This window comes from Camellia sinensis, chromosome 8 (genome assembly GCF_055761805.1).
Source record: "Camellia sinensis isolate YWXY chromosome 8, ASM5576180v1, whole genome shotgun sequence".
Lineage (NCBI taxonomy): Eukaryota > Viridiplantae > Streptophyta > Magnoliopsida > Ericales > Theaceae > Camellia > Camellia sinensis.
Genome location: NC_138968.1, coordinates 182,636,854 through 182,656,988, shown reverse-complemented (window position 1 = coordinate 182,656,988; position 20,135 = coordinate 182,636,854). Strand labels below are relative to the sequence as shown.

At 34.8% G+C, this 20,135-nt stretch overlaps 1 protein-coding gene across 4 annotated transcripts; it reads right to left on the bottom strand.

The window, feature by feature from the left end:
- Window positions 1-3,336: 3,336 nt before the first annotated feature.
- LOC114262145 (uncharacterized) lies at window positions 3,337-9,307 on the bottom strand. 4 transcript variants are annotated; one of them, XM_082884295.1, is made up of 3 exons: window positions 9,078-9,306; window positions 3,538-5,648; window positions 3,337-3,488 (listed from the first exon to the last, which is right to left on the bottom strand). In XM_082884295.1, exon 2 carries the CDS (start codon window positions 5,634-5,636, stop codon window positions 3,546-3,548), a length of 2,091 nt encoding a protein of 696 aa, XP_082740421.1. In that variant the 5' UTR covers window positions 5,637-5,648; window positions 9,078-9,306; the 3' UTR covers window positions 3,337-3,488; window positions 3,538-3,545. The 4 variants fall into 4 exon arrangements, with proteins under 4 accessions (XP_082740421.1, XP_082740424.1, XP_082740423.1 ...); XM_082884298.1 differs by having other exon boundaries at window positions 3,337-5,690; window positions 9,078-9,307; XM_082884297.1 differs by having other exon boundaries at window positions 3,337-5,670; window positions 9,078-9,307.
- Between the last annotated feature and the right edge of the window lie 10,828 nt (window positions 9,308-20,135).

Genomic DNA, 20,135 nt, shown 5'->3' with positions numbered 1-20,135 from the left:
AGAAATATGAGGAAAGAGAGAGGTGAAAAGGAGTAAGCAGCTTAGAGACAAGATACACAAGAAAGGAAATAAAACTGGAAGGAGGGGGAGTCTTCAAGAAAAGGGAAAAGGAGATTTCTAGGGCCGAAGAAAAGTCTTGAAAAGGAAGAAAATCTGGGATAAACCCAAGAAAGCTGCCCTAGGGTAGAGAGCCTCGCATTTTAGAGAGAGAATGATCAGCAACAAGGCATCCTAACCACCACAATACCCACAATTAATATGCAATTTAGACGTTTCAAAAAAAAAAAAATCGTATTTTAATTTATCTGATTGGCTGCTGAGAAACCCAAGGAAAATTAAATTTATAAATCATGAGTTCTTAAGAGAATTCTGTGTTTGTTAAATTAATTGGTATACATTACAACAAAATTCACAGTTTTTTTTTTAAATTTTATTTTCTTTCTTCCGCTCTTTGTTTTCTCATCAGCCAAACAAGTGGCAAGTGACGACCGCTTTTGTAGTGGCAATAGAATTTATATTGTCGATTACTCTATTACCTTATCGATGTAGTGGCAATGGAGGACCGCTTTTGTTCGTTGAAGGAATTGCGCGGGAAAAGCCTGCAATGAAGCACTCAGAATTAACGATGCTGTAATTATTGACCGCTTGAGGCTTGTGAAACTGATATCTGTAATCAAATTACAGAGAACAAATCATTGATTAGTTGGCAAGAAAATGAAAAGGAAAATTTTAAATTTTTGATTTCACAATTCTTGTTTAGTTGAACCCAAATATATATCCATCATAATTTTCAATGTCTTTGCTTTTCTTGGAAACCAAACAAATTATCAACTAACTTGAATAAAATAGTAATCATAGTAAATTTATCCCGTTGAACTGTGATAATGGCCTGTGCAATGTGTGGACGAGTGAAGCCCTGAATTGGTTGTGGATGTCCAAGTTTAAAGAAAGGGTAGAAGTAATCGATGAAGCATATCGCATTCAAGGATCGCATTTTCCATTCTAGAGCATTCAGTATCCGAAGCTCCATACAAGTTACACATACCTGTCATTGTTACACCTTGTTATTGAAGTTATATAAAAACAAAGGAGCATTGTCATGGCAATTTGAGTTTGCAACTTACAGTCCAAAGAAAAGCTCAATCCACGAGTTTGCATCTTTTCTCTTGGACACCAGTAAGCCCCATTTGTATCTCTATAATTGTGTGAAGTGGCATCTGAATATTGCATCACTAATTTAGTAAGAATTAATATATTTAATTGCCCAATCAACAACTCAAAATCCAAATCCCAAGCAATTTGCTCAATGGTGTAATTGGAAATGGAACTAAAATATCCTCATAAAAGTGTGGAGAAAAATGCAGCTAAATAATAGATATTCAAGAAAATTCTTTAGTTCTCTAATATTCCGGAGTTACCTCATTATGTGGAACTTCTTTCAAAGGCCTATCAGCAAAATAAGAATATAATGCTCTCAATACCGCCTACAAAAATAACAAAAAATGAAAGGAAACAACAAAATTAGTTCACATATCCTGACCTCATGTCCTAATAAAAAAGAGAAGCAACGTGACATTATGCATGACCTGGTGAGATATCACCACAACAGGGGCACGCTGTCGTTCAGGCTCAATGATAACAGGCTCTAGCTTACAATTAGTAATACAGTTAATTTTACTGGAATAGTTAGAAACAAATTGATACCTTATTATTATTTATTTAAAAGTAAGACTTCACCTTTGGATTACATCCAGATAAGATTCTCCACGAGGATATCGATGCCTCAACCTGTACTTCGTACATGACCTGAAATAAATTTCACAACATTATGCTATGAAATAAAAACAGAAAGCAGGTACAAATATATACGTTTTTTAAAAAAAATTCCCAAGACCACTCTTTTCCATGTAGGGGGAGGACTGAAGAATATATTGTTAGGATCAAACACACCTAGAAAATAATCTCACACACAGAGAATACAATATTTACGTGGTTCGGCCCAATGCTTACGGCCACGGACAGAAATGAGAGTTTCACTAAAATGGAGCACAATACAAAAACAGAGGAGAAGATAAAACTCTCACTCAACTCACAGCTCTCTCTCTCAAATTTCTGATACAATACATCATTTCCCTCCCGTCTCTATTTATACACAAGGATGAGAAAGAGAGAAGGACAAACCCACCAAGACTTCCACCAGGTGGAAGTCAGAAATGGCAAGAGGAAGCTCATTCTTTCTTCATTTTTGCCTGCTCCTTGACTTGAGCCAGCCTTCATTGTTGAACTATCTAGAAGAAGAAATAAGGATCACCCCTTTCACATGGGGTGACCTCCAACATATATTTGGTGCACTAAAAATTAATATATTTCATGCAAAGATCGATGAAGCAAATGCATCAAAGATCGATGATTCAACAAAAAAACATATGAATATGGAGATAGATTTTGCGGTGGTATATACATACCTTGTCGATGATAGTAACAAGAACACCTCTGAGTCTGGCCTTGTCGGCATCGTCAAAGTAACCTTGAGCAGCCATGAATTGCGATTTGTCATTGAAGAGCTTCTGGAAAGCTCGATCATTTCGTTGCTCTGATCGGTGATTCGGATCATATTCCATTTTATTCTTCGAAAGATTTGGAGTAACAGAGAACTACAAGCGTCTCAGGTAGTGTATATATATGGAGAGGGACATGGGGGAAGTCTGTTCTCTCTCTAAAAGTCTCGACTTGGTTCTCTCTCTAAGAAGCGGGTATCTAGTAGTTATTTCTTGCGGTTAGGTCGTTAGTCACAAAAGGAAGACGTTAAAGAACACGACCCCTATCTGAGATTAGTATCCATTTCTTATCTGGAGGCATTTTTGGGTGGGTTTTCTTTCCATTGGTAATAATAGAAGTGTTTCTGTTAATGATTAGTTACCAAAGTTGAAAATTGTTTTATATTTTTTACAACATACATTTTTATAATAATATATAACTTTTTAAAATTAGCCAAGTTAAATGAGCAATGTTAGTGTTATATTGAAATTGAATGATTCTAATCACCAAAAACAATAAAGAGAAATAAATTAAACACAAATAACATAAAGATATATGGGGGGTCTACAAAAAGAAGGAAAACAAATAGACTATGCATAATAAAGCATCATAGAGCTTTGAACTTCCCAACTCAATCACTTCATAACACTATCAGACTCTCACACCACAACTGTAGCTGAATAATATAATAAACACTTCCAAATCTCCGGCTCCAAAACTTGGCCAAACGAGCTCAGCCCTCCACCTCCATAATAGGTCTCTTATAGTAAATCTGAGTGTACAGTAAAAAGTAAAAGATACCTTACAACAATAGACTTTTTATTTTAACAAGATCGATAGTAATATGCTTAACAATTACAAAATAAATTCACTTCTCAATGAGAATACAGTTACTATTCAACTTAAACACACTGAAAAAGATCAGAGAATATGAAAATCATACAAATAACCTATGAAATTTATCATTATTGCTCAGTTTTTTTTTTTTTTTTTTTAAACTTTCTCAATCACTTGTTCACAATAAGTTTGGCTCTAGCATGTCCAGCCTCAATCCGGAACTGATCTCCCAAACCAAAATGTGCCATCAGTAACCAAACAAAAGTAATAAGCTCCCCACCTTTGCTGAGCTGCTGGGCATGACCATTTGGTCTGATATGACTCGCGGCATAGGACAACAATTCCACCCACACTTCACTCATTATCTTCCACCTGTTCTCAAATTTCAACTTGTTCAAATCCTTTGCAAGCATGCAAGCATCAAATAACAATGATTTGCTTCTATCCCCCTTCACTTTAATGGGTTTAACAACAGTATCTACCCCAAGTAACGCATCACACACTTCTTTCCCTCTTCGCTTTAATAATGAGGTACTCGATTGCCCCTTTTGAAAGAACTTTTTGGCTTCCGCACAAGTGTCCTGAAATCTGATTTGTCCTATACCCAATACTGCTGACATCATTGTGGGCCTCATCACCAGAAGATACAACATATATTCTGAGAGGATCTTACAAATTTCACGCTTATTTTTAGTATCTTCATCGCAATTTGGGTCAGTCTCTCCAGTAAAATAGCAGAGTTCAGTAGCAACATGCCACAGCAAAAGGCTTTCATCATATTCAACTTCCTCACTCACACTCGCTAAGATTTCGGCGTGAGGACACAAGTGTTGCGAGAGAACCCAATTACCCCTTGCTGAAAATATCTCCTTGGCAATTTTTGAATCTTCTGCTTTGGCAGCCTTGTCCTTCAACTGCTCAAAAATGATTTCTCTTAGTTTATCCTTCTCCACAGATTTGTATTCTTTGTATCGCAACTCATCAAGGAAATCTTTGAGTCCGATATGGTCAGCTGCTGTGTCAATCCATTTGAACCGTTTGTTCAGGCAGTAATTTATCAAACTGAGCTGCGAGACAGATTTAGACCACCGCCATTTTTTATCAAATGAAAGTCCTTTCCGGATTGCATAAACAATTTTTGTGGCCGCCTTGGAACACTTGAGCTTAATGGAATTATTAAGCTTAACCACAGTCCAGTCGGAGAAGATGAGCTTGACGTGTGCTATGAGGTCCAAGACAACAGCACCAACAAGCAGAGTGTAGGTGACAGCGATGTCAAACTGGTGGAATCCATGTTTATGAAATGATGCAAAGAGGCAAAAGGAAACCACTATCAAAACAGAGCAAATGACGCGAAAAGAGTACCCTATCTTACCATGCACCGCGCCAGTCTTAGTGAAGAGCACATCATACATGAAATTGAGCTCCACCTCCATTACACTGAAAGCATCTATCGGATTCCTTTCAAAAAAGAACTTTCGACTCACACGGCGCTCGTGGAAGCTAAACATGTGGTCAACAATGAGCCCCTTGAAAGTGTTAAAGAAATTGTACCCCTCTTTCACCACGTCAATCTCCTCGATCTTTTCAGTCTGCAAGTTTTTCTCTTCATCTGTGTTCCTGGATCCTTTCTCGGGTTCTTTTGTGATTACAATCCTAACTGGGACCTGGGCCTCTTTATTTGATGAGTATTCCTCCATGAGTTGAGCATAGTTTGGTCCAGCGTCAGGCGGTGGAAGCATAGAAGCCTTAAAATTACCCAAGCAGGCCATATATAAAGCACGTGTGCGCTCAACATACTTAACCAATCCAGCGAAAATCATGAGGACTGTCGGGATCCAAAGTTTATTAGGGATTGATTGTGAGAAGACATAAGCTACTGCAGCAAGCTGGATGAGAAGGCCAAGCAAGTGTCGAATCCAAAGCTCATTATCTTCAAGTGAGAAGGCGGTGATTGTATCCGGGCCACCAAGGTGAAGCAAAAGAAACGGAGCCCAAAAGGCAGCAAGGTCTTCGTTTAAGGGATGCACGTCACAGCCATTACCTTGGCCATTGGAGATGAGTCCAACAGCAAAGGCTGCAATCCAATCCGCAAGAAGATACGCTGCCCAGATCGTCAAGGTTACAATTCTTCCTCCTGTACGTTTTCGTGATGGTGCACGGAAAATCAACACTATCTGAAAGAAGAGACTGACAAGAACAGTTACACGGAGATTCCATTCATCCCATTTCCTCTTTAATTTGTATGGATGCCAAGCCATGATACTTTGTTCCTGTGAAGTTGATCCTGATTAGCTGTATGGGGGAAAAAAATTCTGCAGACTATTCTATCACAATACACATAACCTGAGGTACTTAAGAAATGAAAGGTAAATTATGATTTGGAGAGGGAGAGAGAGAGAATCCTTTGTAGCTAATATGGGGTTACTGCTTGGAATTGAGAATGTACAAATGCAAATGCATAAATGTATAGAACATAGGCTTTTTTTTTTTAATCGGTAAAAGTCAATTGTCAGTTGTTAGATTCCCACCCTTTGCAAAGTACCAAGTGTTTGCCCCCTTAATTCAACTCCCCCTAGGGAGAGTTGAACTCATAAGAAAAATACGTGTTGTATCAGTTGAGAAGAAAGGAATACACGGTATTATAGATTGAAAATGCTCATAAATTTGGTTTTCTACATTACAAGAAAATGAGGTGGTTTTAAATACGTATTGTACCTGTATTAACCGATATGAATCGAGGTTTTGGACTTTTGATATTGATATCATATCGATACATCGGCTAATGTAGTGTTATCCAATATTATTCGATATATAACCGTATCACTGATACAGATATTGTTATTTAGAACCATGCTATTGATGTTGTTGCTTATGCCAACATCGGTAGGGCGAGGGTGACTAATTTTTTAAAATCACATTATTGTTGTGTTTGGATGGTAGATTTGTGAAGGAAAAAGAAAGTGAAAGTTAAAAATAGAAAAAGAAAATGAAGTGGAATAGGTGAATTACACAAATGATTCCTAAAGTACACTACTTATTTAATTTTGTTTCTTAATATTCAATTTGTATCAATTTTTTTTTTTTGATCGGCAAAAGGGAACTTTATTGATGAAAAAACATGAACAATACAAGTGATACACATCAATAAAGAAAGTGAGAGCAAAAGCATCATAGCTAAACTTTGCAATCCCAACTATGTTGGTACCACCAAGCAAGAACAATCATATGCTAGCACACCACCAAGTTGGTGAGTGACCAACCAAACAATACAAAACACACAAAACTAATACAATAAACCAATCACCTAACTACTCCCACCCAAACAAAATCTGACCTGTTTAAGATTGAAAACAAAATCATGCACTGTGTACTGCAATCCTACTAGACTACTCTTAACCCAAAAAGCTATCCTTGTCTTCACAATATCCTCCAAGTCAGCAAAATTAGGATGACCACCATTAAACATAATATGATTCCTCAATTTCCAAATTGACCGCAGTAATACTAATGGCACAATCTTCCAAACACTCGGTTCCTTTTTCTTAAAAGAAACACCTGCCCACCATTGTAGCAAGGCTTCAATAGAACCAGGAATTACCCAACACATATCCCAACACCTCAAAATTCCAGACCAAACTCTCCATATCAGTGGGCAATGTAAGAGAACATGGTTTACATTTTCAGTTTTCCCTCTGCAAAAGACAAACAGTGTGCTAGCATTATCATCCAACACCCCAATTCTATGCAGAAAATCTGAGGTTTTCACTCTTCCCTTCCAAGCTAACCTGAGGTGCCATATTCTGCCACAGCCCTTTAGTAATACACAGATTTGGTCCCATGGCTACTTGAAACCATCTCCATACTGATGCCACTGAAAACTGCCCTGATGGATCTAAATCCCACCTCAAGCAGTCATCCATATGCCCTCTGATTATAGGTACTACATTCAACCACTCATGCAATCTGTTAACCTCTTCCTCCTCCCAAGCTCGCAGCCCTCTTCTAAACACCGGATTCCATTCCACTGAACTCCCTCTGCTCTGACTGTACTGCAACAGAGAACCCTCCTCCTCTGATAGACTAAACAGTCTTGGGAACTCCTCACCGAGCCTACTATTATTACACCACTTATCAGTCCAGAAATGAATTCTTTCCCCATTCCCAACCTTTAATTTTGCATTATCCAAGTAAAAATCAAGCATTTGAGGGTAATCCTGAGCAATACTTATAATACCCTGCCATATGGGAGACACATTGCCTGCTCCCCCCACATTAGGCCACCACCCACCTCCAGATCTCCCATATTTGCTGCAAACTACTTCCTTCCACAAGGCTTTATCTTCAACTCCATACCTCCACCACCACTTTAAAAAAACATTCATATCACTAATACTTCTAAATTTGTATCAATTGCATCCCTATATTTCATTCATTGATTCAATGTAGTCCCATCCTTAACTGTTGTGTAAAAAATATATTTAATATGCTTACCTCAGTCTCACATTTAGCATTTGTGAAATTTAACAAGGGATGAGACTATATTGAATTAAGGATGCAAATGAGACAAATTGAAGATTGGGGACCAAAATAAAATAAGTAATATACTTTAAACAGTCATGTTTGTGTAGTTTTACCCAGAAAAATAAAATGAATAGATAATTGTAAAAGTAAAATTAGAAAAATTATTTGGTTATCCATAAAATAAAATAAAAGTACTCCTTTTGTCCCAAATTGTTACCCCATCTTCAGCATTAATGCCATTTAATCGAGTCAATAAATAATATATTTTGATAAATTTTTTTTTTTTTAACAAATTAAAAGATCTTCATTAGTTCTTATTGATAAATTCTTCAAAATTATTCAAAAATAAATAAATTAAACATACAAACAAATTTTTGAGATATCTTGAAATAGTAAAAATAGATCAACAATTTAAGAGAAAAAAGAGAATTTTATTTGGTTATCCATAAAAATAAAAAAATAAAAAAAGAAGAAAAACTAAACAGCCGGAGTAAGAAATGTACAATGAGGGATGGATTCAGGAGCAAATCCTTATAATTTTTAATTATTTTAAATTTTTTAATATAATATATGATACTTTTTAATTTTAGAGTGCAGTCGCCCCATCTACACCTTTAGATCCATCCTTGTGCACAATCATATAACAATTATCAAAACTGTAAAAAAAAAATTGTAAAAAGTAATGCAAGAATTACACGATAAAACAGCAGAAAAGAAAGTTGTAGAAATAAGGCTTTGTTTGGGAAGCAGGGTTGGGCTATTTTAACAGCCAAAAAAAAAATAAATAAATAAAATTTTAATTTAATAATATAAAATAACACATTATTATATACTCTTTTTATCTCAAAAAGTCAAAAAAGCCTTTTTCGAATATTTTTAACTACAGATTAAAATAGTCAAAAATCAAAAACCCAACTCACCTTCCAAACCAACCCTAATGGCGGTAATAAATCCAAGTTTCTTGGAAAGTCTTAGGGTGAGTCAGATAGATTGACTCGGAATTTATTATTTATGCGTCGAAGGATCAGTGGCGTTGCTCAGCCGAGCTTTTAGGTAACCCAATAATGCAAATTATATATGTGTGTATATCTCAAATCATATGTGTGTGTGTGTATATCTCAAATCACACATTCATCATCAAGAAAGAGACATACAAATGGAAATGGGAATCAAATTACCTTGTTCTGCTCTTCTTTCTCCTTCTCTGTCTCTCTCTCCTCTTTCTTCTCTCAGTCTCTCTCTGCTTCGTTGCTTTAGCGAATTCCTCGTGTAATCTCACACAGTTAGTTATATTCTGCTAGAAGTGAGTGGTAGAGAGAGAACAAGAAGGTTCTTGGCAATGGCAACTCACTGAATGAGACCCCTTTCGTCATTTCGTCTAGTATACGCACGTCAACGTTTTTAGGTCATTTGATAATTATAAAAAAAAAGACTAAAAAATCATGAGTGTTTAGTTTTAAAATAATGATTTGCCTTGAGAGTTGTGTTTTTCATTTTAAATTTTTAGATCATGATTTAAATTTTTTATTTTATTTTATTTTATTATGATTTTTAAAAAGGAAAATGATTTGTCTCTCGAAATTCTTTCTCCTGAATCTCTCTAATGGCCAAAACGACGTCATTTTGGTATTCTTTTTTTTTTTTTTTTTTTTTTTTTTTTTTTCCTTCTTCCATTTTCGACCTGCAACGCAGAAGAGGGAGAGAGAGAGAAAGAGAAAGAGAGAAGAAGAGGGAAAGAGATCGTCGCCCAGCCCGTCGCCGCTGATCGCCCAGCCTGTCGCCGCCGTCGCCCAGCCCGTCGCCCAGGTCCGATCGTCGCAGCAGCAGCTCCGCCGTCGCCTCCGGCCCGCCTCCGCCTCCTCCCACTGTTATGGTCCCCTCCAGTCCACTCCTCCTCCTTCCTCCTTCCTCCTTCCTCCTCATCCTCCTTCTTTCTCTTCTCCTTCTCTGCTTCTGAAAAAAAAATAGAAATTAGGGGGATTCGGGGGAGCTCCCTAGCACGGTCCTTTTAAAAATAATTTTCAGATGATTTGTCATTTTTTTAAATTTTTATTTAAATTGATTGATGTATAAGATGTGTGAGATGAGAGGAAAAAAAGTAATTGATTGATTGATTAATGATAATAATAAAAAATTTTAAAAGTAATTTTAAATTGTATTTTAAAAATATGTTTTGTTAACATATTTCATCTAAATCATAATTTGAAAAACAAAATCATGATTTGAAAAGTAAACCAAACTACCATAATTTTTTAGAAAAGTTTACAATGTGCACATTCTAAAAGAGCATATGATATGCATTTATTATGTGATTCACATTGTATCACGTCATAAAAAGTAACTTGTTAAACAAGTCATTTAATAGGTTACATGCAAAAATCATAACTTTTTTTTTAAAAATCATAACAATTACTACAATGAATCATAACAATGTCATAATATACATTATGGTGTCATAATAAAGATACTATCAATCATAACAATATGACAATGACTCATAACAAATGTAATTATTTCCAATAAATTATCGTAACATTTGAATCGTAACTATCTTGCTTGGTTCCCATTTTCTTAAGCCTCCGTTTGGGAAGTGTGTTGGCTTTTTGGCTTTTTGGCTTTTTTGGCTATTTTAGCCTGGGCTTAAAAGCTTGGTTTGGGAAGGGCTTTTTGGCTTTTTGGCTTTTTTGAGTTTTTTTGTGAGAGAAGAATGTAATGATTATGGGTTGGATGTGATGTTTTGTTTGTTATGACTAAAATAGCCTATTTTGTTTTTTGTGGCTAAAATAGCCAAAAAAGCCTCCAACCCACCTTCCCAAACGGTGCCTAAAACAGTTTTCAGAAAATTCTACTTTCTTAGTTTCCGTGTTTTTTGTTTTTATTGAATTTTTTTAGTAGACACACCTAACATAAATACACTTAAAAAGTAAAAAAATTGTAAAAAAAAGCTTTTAAAAATTCACTAAATACCAAAAATATAAAAAAATACAAGAATTCAGTACATTTTTTTTTGTATTTTTATGTATTTCTTAATTTTTTAAAATATTTTTTCACATTTTTTTTTCTTTTTAGATACATCTAAATAAGGTGCATCTAAAAAAGTAAAAAAATGTTTAAAATTTTTAAAATATTCACTAAAAAAAAAAATACGAAAATCAAAAAAATCAGTTTTCAAAAAACTTAATCTAGAAAACTCAAACCAAACACACTGAACATTTTTTTATTTATGATTCACCAAAACAAGTCATAACTTTTAGTAGTACAAATCATAACTTTTACTAATGAATCATAACCATAACACAATGACTGTAACTTTTTTCCCACAATCATAACTACATTAACAAAATATCATAACTTTTACTAATGAATCATAACATAGCACGTTGATTGTAATTTTGTCTCGAAAATCATAACAATATTAACAAAACATCGTAACTTTTAAAATTTCAAACACAACTAATTGTGTAATAAATTGATATGGCATATTAGAGTAAATGGAAAATCATAATTGATTGCAAAATCGATTGGATTCAAAGACCACAATTGATTATACAATCGATTAGTAGCCAAGTTTTGAACAATCACAATTGATTGTACAATCCATTAGAATATAAGGGAGATTCAAATATCACAATTGATTGTACAATTGATGGAAGGGATTCTTGATATAATAAACATAATTGATTCAATAATTAATTAATTTTCATAAGCCACGCTAAACCAATTAATTCCTAACTTATTCATAGTTCCCAATCAATTAGTAAAAGCCTAATCATTATTATCAATTTAGTCAATATTCGAATAGTAATTGATCAGTTCATCGATCGTCATTTTTATGTATTCTGTTGTTGCGTTGCCATTCTCAAACATTATCACCAACAAAAAAGCATGACACTCCAACTATGTTTCTGGATCTACGATTCTCTCTCTCTCTCTACCTAAAATATTGTTGCTATGAGTATCTCATCGACTCTCACTCTTTCTTTCCTTGTCATTATTAGTGAATTTGTCATGACCCGAACCAACCCCTAAAAGTTTGGGTCATAATCGGCCAGTAATCCGTAAATTACCGAAGGCCTCAAACGATCATACAGAATATTTATGCTAATGTGGTCATAAATAGAAGCATATAATAATAAGAAGTCCATTGAGTTGAGCTAATCATGAGCAAAATCATAGAGTTAACAATGTAACACACTAATACATATACATGCACATAAAAAATATAAGTGCCACAAGAAATTTACACATATTATTTACAAACCCAAGACCATAATGACAAAAGCAAAACAAGGTCAAGGTGTGGTATGAGTCAAAGACAAAACTCCATTTCAGAGGCATGACTCAATTGGGTTACAAAATAGCTCCTGAAGCTGACTCTAGGGATGTGCTCCATGCTGCTGATCACCTATATGTGCATACGTAATATTGGGTGAGCGAAGCTCAGTGAGTAATAATATAGTAAAGCAGTGTAAATAGATGATCATAAGATTCTTACAATATCCATATTCATATATTCAAAATGGCCTTAGGCCCAATCACATAACAAGCGGCCCCAGGCCCAATCATATAACAAGCGGCCTTGGGCCCAACATATAACAAACGGTCTCGGGTCTAATCATATAACAAGCGGCCTTGGGCCCAACATATAACAAGCGATCTTAGGCCCAATCATATAACAAGCGGCCTCAGGCCCAATAATAAAACAAGCGGCCTCGGGCTCAACATATAACAAGCGGCCTCTGGCCCAACATATAGCAAGCGGCCTTGGGTCCAATCATATAACAAGCGATATCAGGCCCATATTGCACATGTCATATAATATTAATGAAATTTCTTCGTTTCGATCAAATGATACATTTCAGTCTGATTCCAAATCAAATTAAAGCTTGTTTCAAATCACATAGTATCAAATATTACTTACCAAACCTTTTATCAAACCTTTCATAACTCCAAGTCGTAGCGGAGTACCCGAAGGCCTTAATTAACTTGTTGAATTACCATACAGGACTATCGTCAAAGGTTGACATCATACAAAACGTTCATCGCGAATCATTACCTTATGTAAAATGTCTAAGATGGATCATAGACAAATAACAATTATTGACGGTCAAAGTACATTTTCCCACTTTATCATAATCATTGCTCAAAACAAAACTCATTCATTCTTATCAAAACATTCTTTCAGAAACTTGTCATAGCATAATTGCTCCGAAGATTTCAAGCATATTTTATTATTTTGAAAACACTCGTCAAAGCACATAATTTATACAAAGCATAAGTTTTACAATTCCAAAGTATTTCATATGAAAATACCATTACAAAGAAATTACTCACAGTACTTGGCCGGATGATACTCCTTAACGACTCAGCCTGCAGAAACATAACCAACCATAATATTTCAAAACACATTGCCTTCAATTCACTCAATCGATTTATTCATTACATATCCATTCAATTATTCCCCATTCTTTAATCCCTCTCAAGTGTTTAATGCTAAACTTCTCTGCATGTGATTCACGTACAAAGCTTGTGTCAATGATGTACTTGAAACAGCCATAAATGTTCATGACTTAAATTAATGTTTCCTACAACAATCTCATATGTTTTTCATTGAAAGTATGATGCTTACATATTTAAGGTCTAAGGAAATAGTAAGAAGTGAAAGGAAACTAAGTTGGGGTAAGAAATGGCATGAAAGAAAATAAGCAGCCTTCACTAATTTGAGCATATCTATTTGTGTACTTAGAATTTAGATGTGAAACCACCACCATTAAAAACTAGACTTCAAGGGCTTGAATTTAGGGTCAAGAATTGCTTAAAATGGAGTCCGGATGAAGGAGATATGACTTTTTAAGGTTGGGCTGAAATAGGGGTTTTGCATGTGCGGAAGTCTTCACCGCTCGTGCAGCCCAAATCCATTTGAGCGGAACCACCGGACACTCGAGTGCCTAAGGAGAAGAATGAAAACCTATTTTTTTCTTCATGTTCCACTCGTGCGGTGCCCATGGCTACTCGTGCGGTTTGGGAAAAATCAAACAGTCCGAAAATTCATCAAAGATTGAGTTTTCAAATCCAATTTCAAGCCAAGATCTCATGTAATCTTCCTTTAAAACATGAAATACTAACCTTATACAAGTGTAATCATAACTCAAACACATTAATCTTGCTTAGAATTCAAAATCAAAGTCTCATATTTTTAAATATACATATCTATGAATAATCTTCTAACAAATCTTGTTGGTACGAACCAACTAAAGTTTATTTCATGGATTAATCACAAGGATGAACTCAAGTCAAACAAAAATGGAGAGATTAAGGTTCAATTTCATACATTTATCTCAACCATTACATATCTCAAAATCCTAGTTCAAAATTCCCAATTTCCTCTTGATTTCAAGCAAAAGATGAGATATACATAAGATTTCAAGTAGATTAACATACCTTAGTTCAAATTTAGGGTTTTCTCTTTGAATCTCTATCAAAATCCTACCTTTCCTTCTTCCTCTCTCTCTAACTCACTCTCTAGAGCTCTCCTCCAAAAATGAAGAACAAAAGGGGCTAAACATATATAACTTAACTCATAAATCTTAATTTATTCATTACGAATCGTAATTTTTCAAATTTCACTGTAAGCTCTATAAATCATGCTAATCACAGATATGAAATTGATTTTTGTTTACCGCGCCTCTAAGGCCTTTAATTTTCAGTTCAAAGTTTCAATTGTGACAGATATTCATACATTTAACAGATATTATTCTAAATTCACATAATTCATATACTTAAACTTGTAAATTCATATCAAACACATAATCACATACATAATTAAGCATAGTACGAGTTGGGTTATCACAGAATTAGACAACAATATTATTGTTACCAACTTCAATTAATCATGCCCTTTGATCCACTGAAACACAACCATCACTACCGACTTAGACTGTTATAATAGCATTGTTGCCGTTACTAGTGTCATGTTGTCGTCATGTCCAAATGATGACATCGGCTATAAATCACTTTGACACATTTATAACTCCAGCACATACCAGTATTAGTCCTTGCCTATTATTTTGTAGTCGGTCACTACTTTTTTACAGTCACTTCTTTTTAAAAATAATAAATCATATTTTCATTCTTAGATATATATTGTTTGTCATTGTACCCACCTTAGTCCCTATATTATTTGTCTTTTCTTGCTTTTGGTCCAATTTGCTAACTTATGAGGGTAATTGTAGAATTTTAAAAATTAACTTTCTTATTTTGATCACTTAGAAAACTTTGTTTTCCCACTTCAAAATAGATAGATCATGGCAAGCGGTAAATTGAAGTGTTTTACGATGGAGGATTTCATGTTGAGATGGTCTATAATGGAGGTTTTCGTACAAATGACGGTGAACTTGACCCATGCCGCATTTTCTGTCACAAAAGTATAACATTTGTTACAATTTGGACCAAAGTGAAAAGAATATAATAATTTCAAGACCAAAGTGAGAAATTCATAGCTAAGCGGGGTGAAGGTGTAATTTACAATTTTACAAAATGTAAACCATGCCCTAATCTGTGAAGAAATTGTTGATGTAATTAATATCATAATAATTAATATTTATTATTAGAAAATATGCTAACATAATTTAATATGAAAATTTAATAATTTTAATAAAGGTAAAGGAGGAAATATCATTTTGTCTCTCATGCTATCACTGAAAAATTAATTTAACCTCTTTATAATAATATTAATTTTACATTGAGTTTATTTGATTTTGGATTAATTTTACCCCCGCTATTAGCTTCTGTTTATAATCCAACGAAAGTTGCTGACATGGCAATGAAATTTGAATTTTCATTTTACCCTCCACACTATCTATAAAATATTAATTAGACCTCCAAACTTCATTTTATTCAGAGAACTAATTGATATTTTGGGTGCCACGTGAGCAGCTTCTAGTTGATTATAGATCGTAATTGATGGTGGTGTAAAATTGATGCAAAATCGAATAGTTTAGATATAAAGTAGATATTATTAAGAGAACAGTGGTTGGATTGTTTTTTGAGTTATAGTTTGAGGGAATAATGATATTTTCTCAAAGTGAAATTTCAATAATTTTTTTTTAAAAAAAAAATATAGTTTGAGGAAAATAAAAAATAAAAAGATATTCATAAATTTGCATAATTTCCTTTTTAACAAGTACTCTAGGCTTCAGAAGGCTAGAAGGAAAAATAAAGATTGATAACGAACATCCTTTTTGGTACTAAACTTTTTTGCAATTATGAACATATTAGATGGTCGAAGAAACATGGATGAATAAACTAACCCAGTTTGGTAGTATTTTGTGGACGATTGAAGAAGCATATTAGTTTTTGAGTTTCAATTTGTATGTAATTTATAGTGTTGCTTAAGATTGGTGTGATGAAACTATTTATGATATTTAAATGTATCACATTACTCTTAGTTGTTACATTTACAATTCGTCAAAAATTTCATACATGTTCCAAATGTTAGTGGGGAAACTATTTAAAAAACTGGAGTAAGATTCCATGTTTTGCTACATATACAATACAATATAATTTTTTTTGCATAATGAGTTCATGTCCAACTAAAATTGTGCCATTAGTGTATACTATCATATACACATTTCAAATGCCAGGAGAGTAAGAGGATAAGTCCTTGGCAAAGTAACAAAACAACTAATAAATATTCTTATTTTTCTATTTAAAAACACACACACACACACACAAAAGGAAAAAAAAGAGAGCATATTGTTAATGCAGAGGAAGTGATAATTCATGTTATCTCCCCACTTAGAAGGCATGCAATGGTAGTTCTTTGCAAATTTTAAAAATACCAAGAACAATGACAGTATTTGCTACAAAAAGCAGCAATATGAAATTCCTTGTTAGTAAGCAAAACCTAATGTATCTGTAACAACCCCGACCCATGTTTAACGTTAATCCATGATTTAATATGCCTAATAAGATATTAAGATCAATTCTAAATTAATTAAATGTGTGTTGCATTCTTTGTACTTTTATCTGTCTCTCGTAAAAATATCTGTTCTCGTTTCCGTTTCGGTTTGTAAATTGAAGGCCTTATCGACATCCAATCACGAAATTGGCTTAATATATGTGTTATTTGGAATTTTTAGAACATTATGGTAGGTTCAATTGAAATTCAATTCGGAACGATTAAAATTAGATACTAATGTCAATTGATTAGCTGTTAATGAGGTCTTCCTAATGAAGCCTATATAAGGCCACTTTGACTTCCTTAATGCATTTTGCACTCTCATTACACACTCCTCATAGCTCAAAACGTGAGAGAGGGAGAGAAAAGAGAAGACTTGAGCTCAACTAGGGTGATTGCTAGAGAATTGAGAGGAATTGACTTGAACTTAGCTAGAATCTGAGTCATTGGGAAGAATCACTCAAGAACTCAAAGAATTGAGACTTGTAAGTAAGGAATTCAATCCATGAATTATGTAATTAACTCATTTAAGTTGTGAATTCATAGGAAAATGAAAGATTAGTGCATGAAATGAACTAAAGAAGCAGGAAAAAAGAAGAGTAGAGCTTGCATATGCATTTTATAGTAATTTTGAAGTTGATTTCAAGTAAATTCTCCATGCATGTCATGTTCTCAACTTAATTATGAAACTTCATCATGTTTTCCATCAATTTGCCTTAATTGATCATGTCTTGGAAGCTTTGAAGTCAAGAAAATGCTTGCATTTAAGTCCATGTGTTGTTTTATAAGTTTCAAGTTTAATTTAACCCAATTGACTTATTCTTGGGCCTTGATTTTGTGAAAAGATCTGTAATTCGTTATATTTTCAAAGTTTAAACTTGTTTTGTCAAGTTTTGGGGCCAAGAGTTATGTTTTGATGAGTTAGATTCGAGTTTTGAGCTTGGGAGTGCAATTTGAAAATTCCAGATTTTTGCACTTCTGCTCGAGTGGAATAATTTGTGCTCAAGCGACCACTCTGTGATCCTACATTTCCGCTCGAGTGACGAGGAGTTCGCTCGAGCGTGAAATGCATGCTCCCAGAAGTTTTATATTTTTGCAGACCGCTCGAGTGACAAGAATTGCGCTTGAACGGGGACATGAGTCTCACACTCAAGCGACCATCGAGCGTCTGTCGAGCGTAAAAATCGCATAACTAGTACTTTTTCATAGTTTGTAGAACGCTCGAGCGGAGGATATTGTGCTCGAGCGTTCTCTCACATTTTGCATGTTCACTCGAGAGAAGAAAGTTGTGCTTGAGTGGGACCCCTATTTTTAGCAAATTTTGTAAAGTGTTTCCAAGTATATTTTTGGCATCCTCATTGCATCCTAAGCATTCCTAGGCTTAGATTAAGATACCATAATGAGGATAAGAAGTGGAAACACTCAAGGGCAAATGAATTGAGTCTATTTATGAGTAATAACTTAGTAAAGCTATGTTTGATATGAAATACTTTTTGAACTATATGATATGATATGAACCATTTTTGAATAATACAAAAGGCTATTATGTGATTACATGAATGATGATCTACTTCTTTGAACTGTTTATATGGTATCCTTAGCAGAGGCCCTTGTCTACGGGACATAATACTGTGGCATATGGTTATGAGGCCCTCACCCGGGGGAAATAATATCGTGGCCCAGGCCCCCGCCCTTGGGAAACAATACCGTGGCTCATGTATGAGATATGTTATCAATACCAAAGGTTCTAATGTGGAATTTAATAAGCTTGACCAAAGAGATATGTTTAATGTTAATGGATACACCACTCAAGATATGAATATGACTATGATTCTGTTTCTGAGACGAGTATGATTATGCTTTTGGTCATTTAGTGATTTGAAGTTATATTTGTGCTGGATATCATTAATTTAAATCCCTTTACTCCGTTATTATTCACTAGGCTTCCGCTCACTATTTATATTATGTATGTAGGTGACTAGGTGCGCTACCAGGCTCAAAGTTGATGGCCTGAAATTTCATTTTGCCAGCCACCCTTTACGCCTCCCGAGGAGGTTCCAAATTAAATCAAGTTTAGTGGCTGTTTTTGTGAACGTAATTGGCATTGTCTCCTTTGATTTACAATCAAGATTTTATTAATATGTATATGGGTTTGGGTCATGACAGAATGGTATTAGAGCACGTGTTTTACCACACATACGAGTCCATATGAGTTTAGGATGTCCTAGTAAGAAGTAGGGGCATTCCATCTGCATTTGTGAATGTGTAGTAATCTTTATAAATATGAAAACTAAAATTGAATCTAGACAAATAAAATTGAAAGGAAGGAACAAGGTTATTCCCATGTTTATTATTACTTGGTGGTTCTATAGCAACATGGAGAATGTAAGGGGAAATGATACAAATGAATTTTTTGAAGCCTGAATGAACATAATGGAACAGATGCTTGCGGCTTTGACTGAAGCCATGACGCAGCAACTAAGGCAACAACCTTTGGCACCTCCACCTCCGCCAGTGCTAGTTGAACCGGATAATAATGACATCATCAATTTGACTCAAAAATTTATGAAAATGAAACCACCGACCTTCTTGGGTGGCATTGAAGGCAGAAACTTGGTTGTTGGAGATGGAAAAATTATTTGAAGTGTTCCCGTGCTCTGCAACTCAGAAAGTACTCTTCGTCACTTACACCCTAAAGGACGAAGCCTGGAGATGGTGGCTGTTGGTCCGAAATAACAGTGGGGATATGACATGGACTTAATTCAATGAGATATTCTACAACAAGTACTTCCCTTAATGCTTCAGGGACCAAAAAGTGTCAGAATTTCAAGAACTCAAGCAGGGCAGGATGTCCATGGCGGAGTATGATGCCAAATTCACTGAGTTAACTTGGTTTTCCCCACACATGGTAGATACTGAATACAAAAATGCACGAAAATTTGAAGGCGGCTTGGATTTGGAAGTGTTTGACTGAGTAGGCGTCTTGAAGCTGTCTACTTATATGGAAGTTCTAGATAGAGCAATAATGGCGGAAGCCACCTTGGCAGCAATAAAACAAGCCAAAGCACCAACCACAGAATGGGAAGGTAAAAGATCTGGGTTCAATTTCAAAAAGGGTTATTCATTTGCTATGAATAAGAAACAGAATACGGGATCTTCCAGTAGCTCTAGTTAGAGTAGTGGCTCTATTCCAAACTGTCTTGATTGTGGAAGAAAGCATAGGGGAGTGTGTCACTGTGCATCTGGTGCCTGTTATCGGTGCGGCAAAGTTGGCCAT

Bases quoted from the DNA above. Each gene is read 5' to 3' on its own strand.
- LOC114262145 (XM_082884298.1), bottom strand. From the start codon at position 5,636: ATGGCTTGGCATCCATACAAATTAAAGAGGAAATGGGATGAATGGAAT.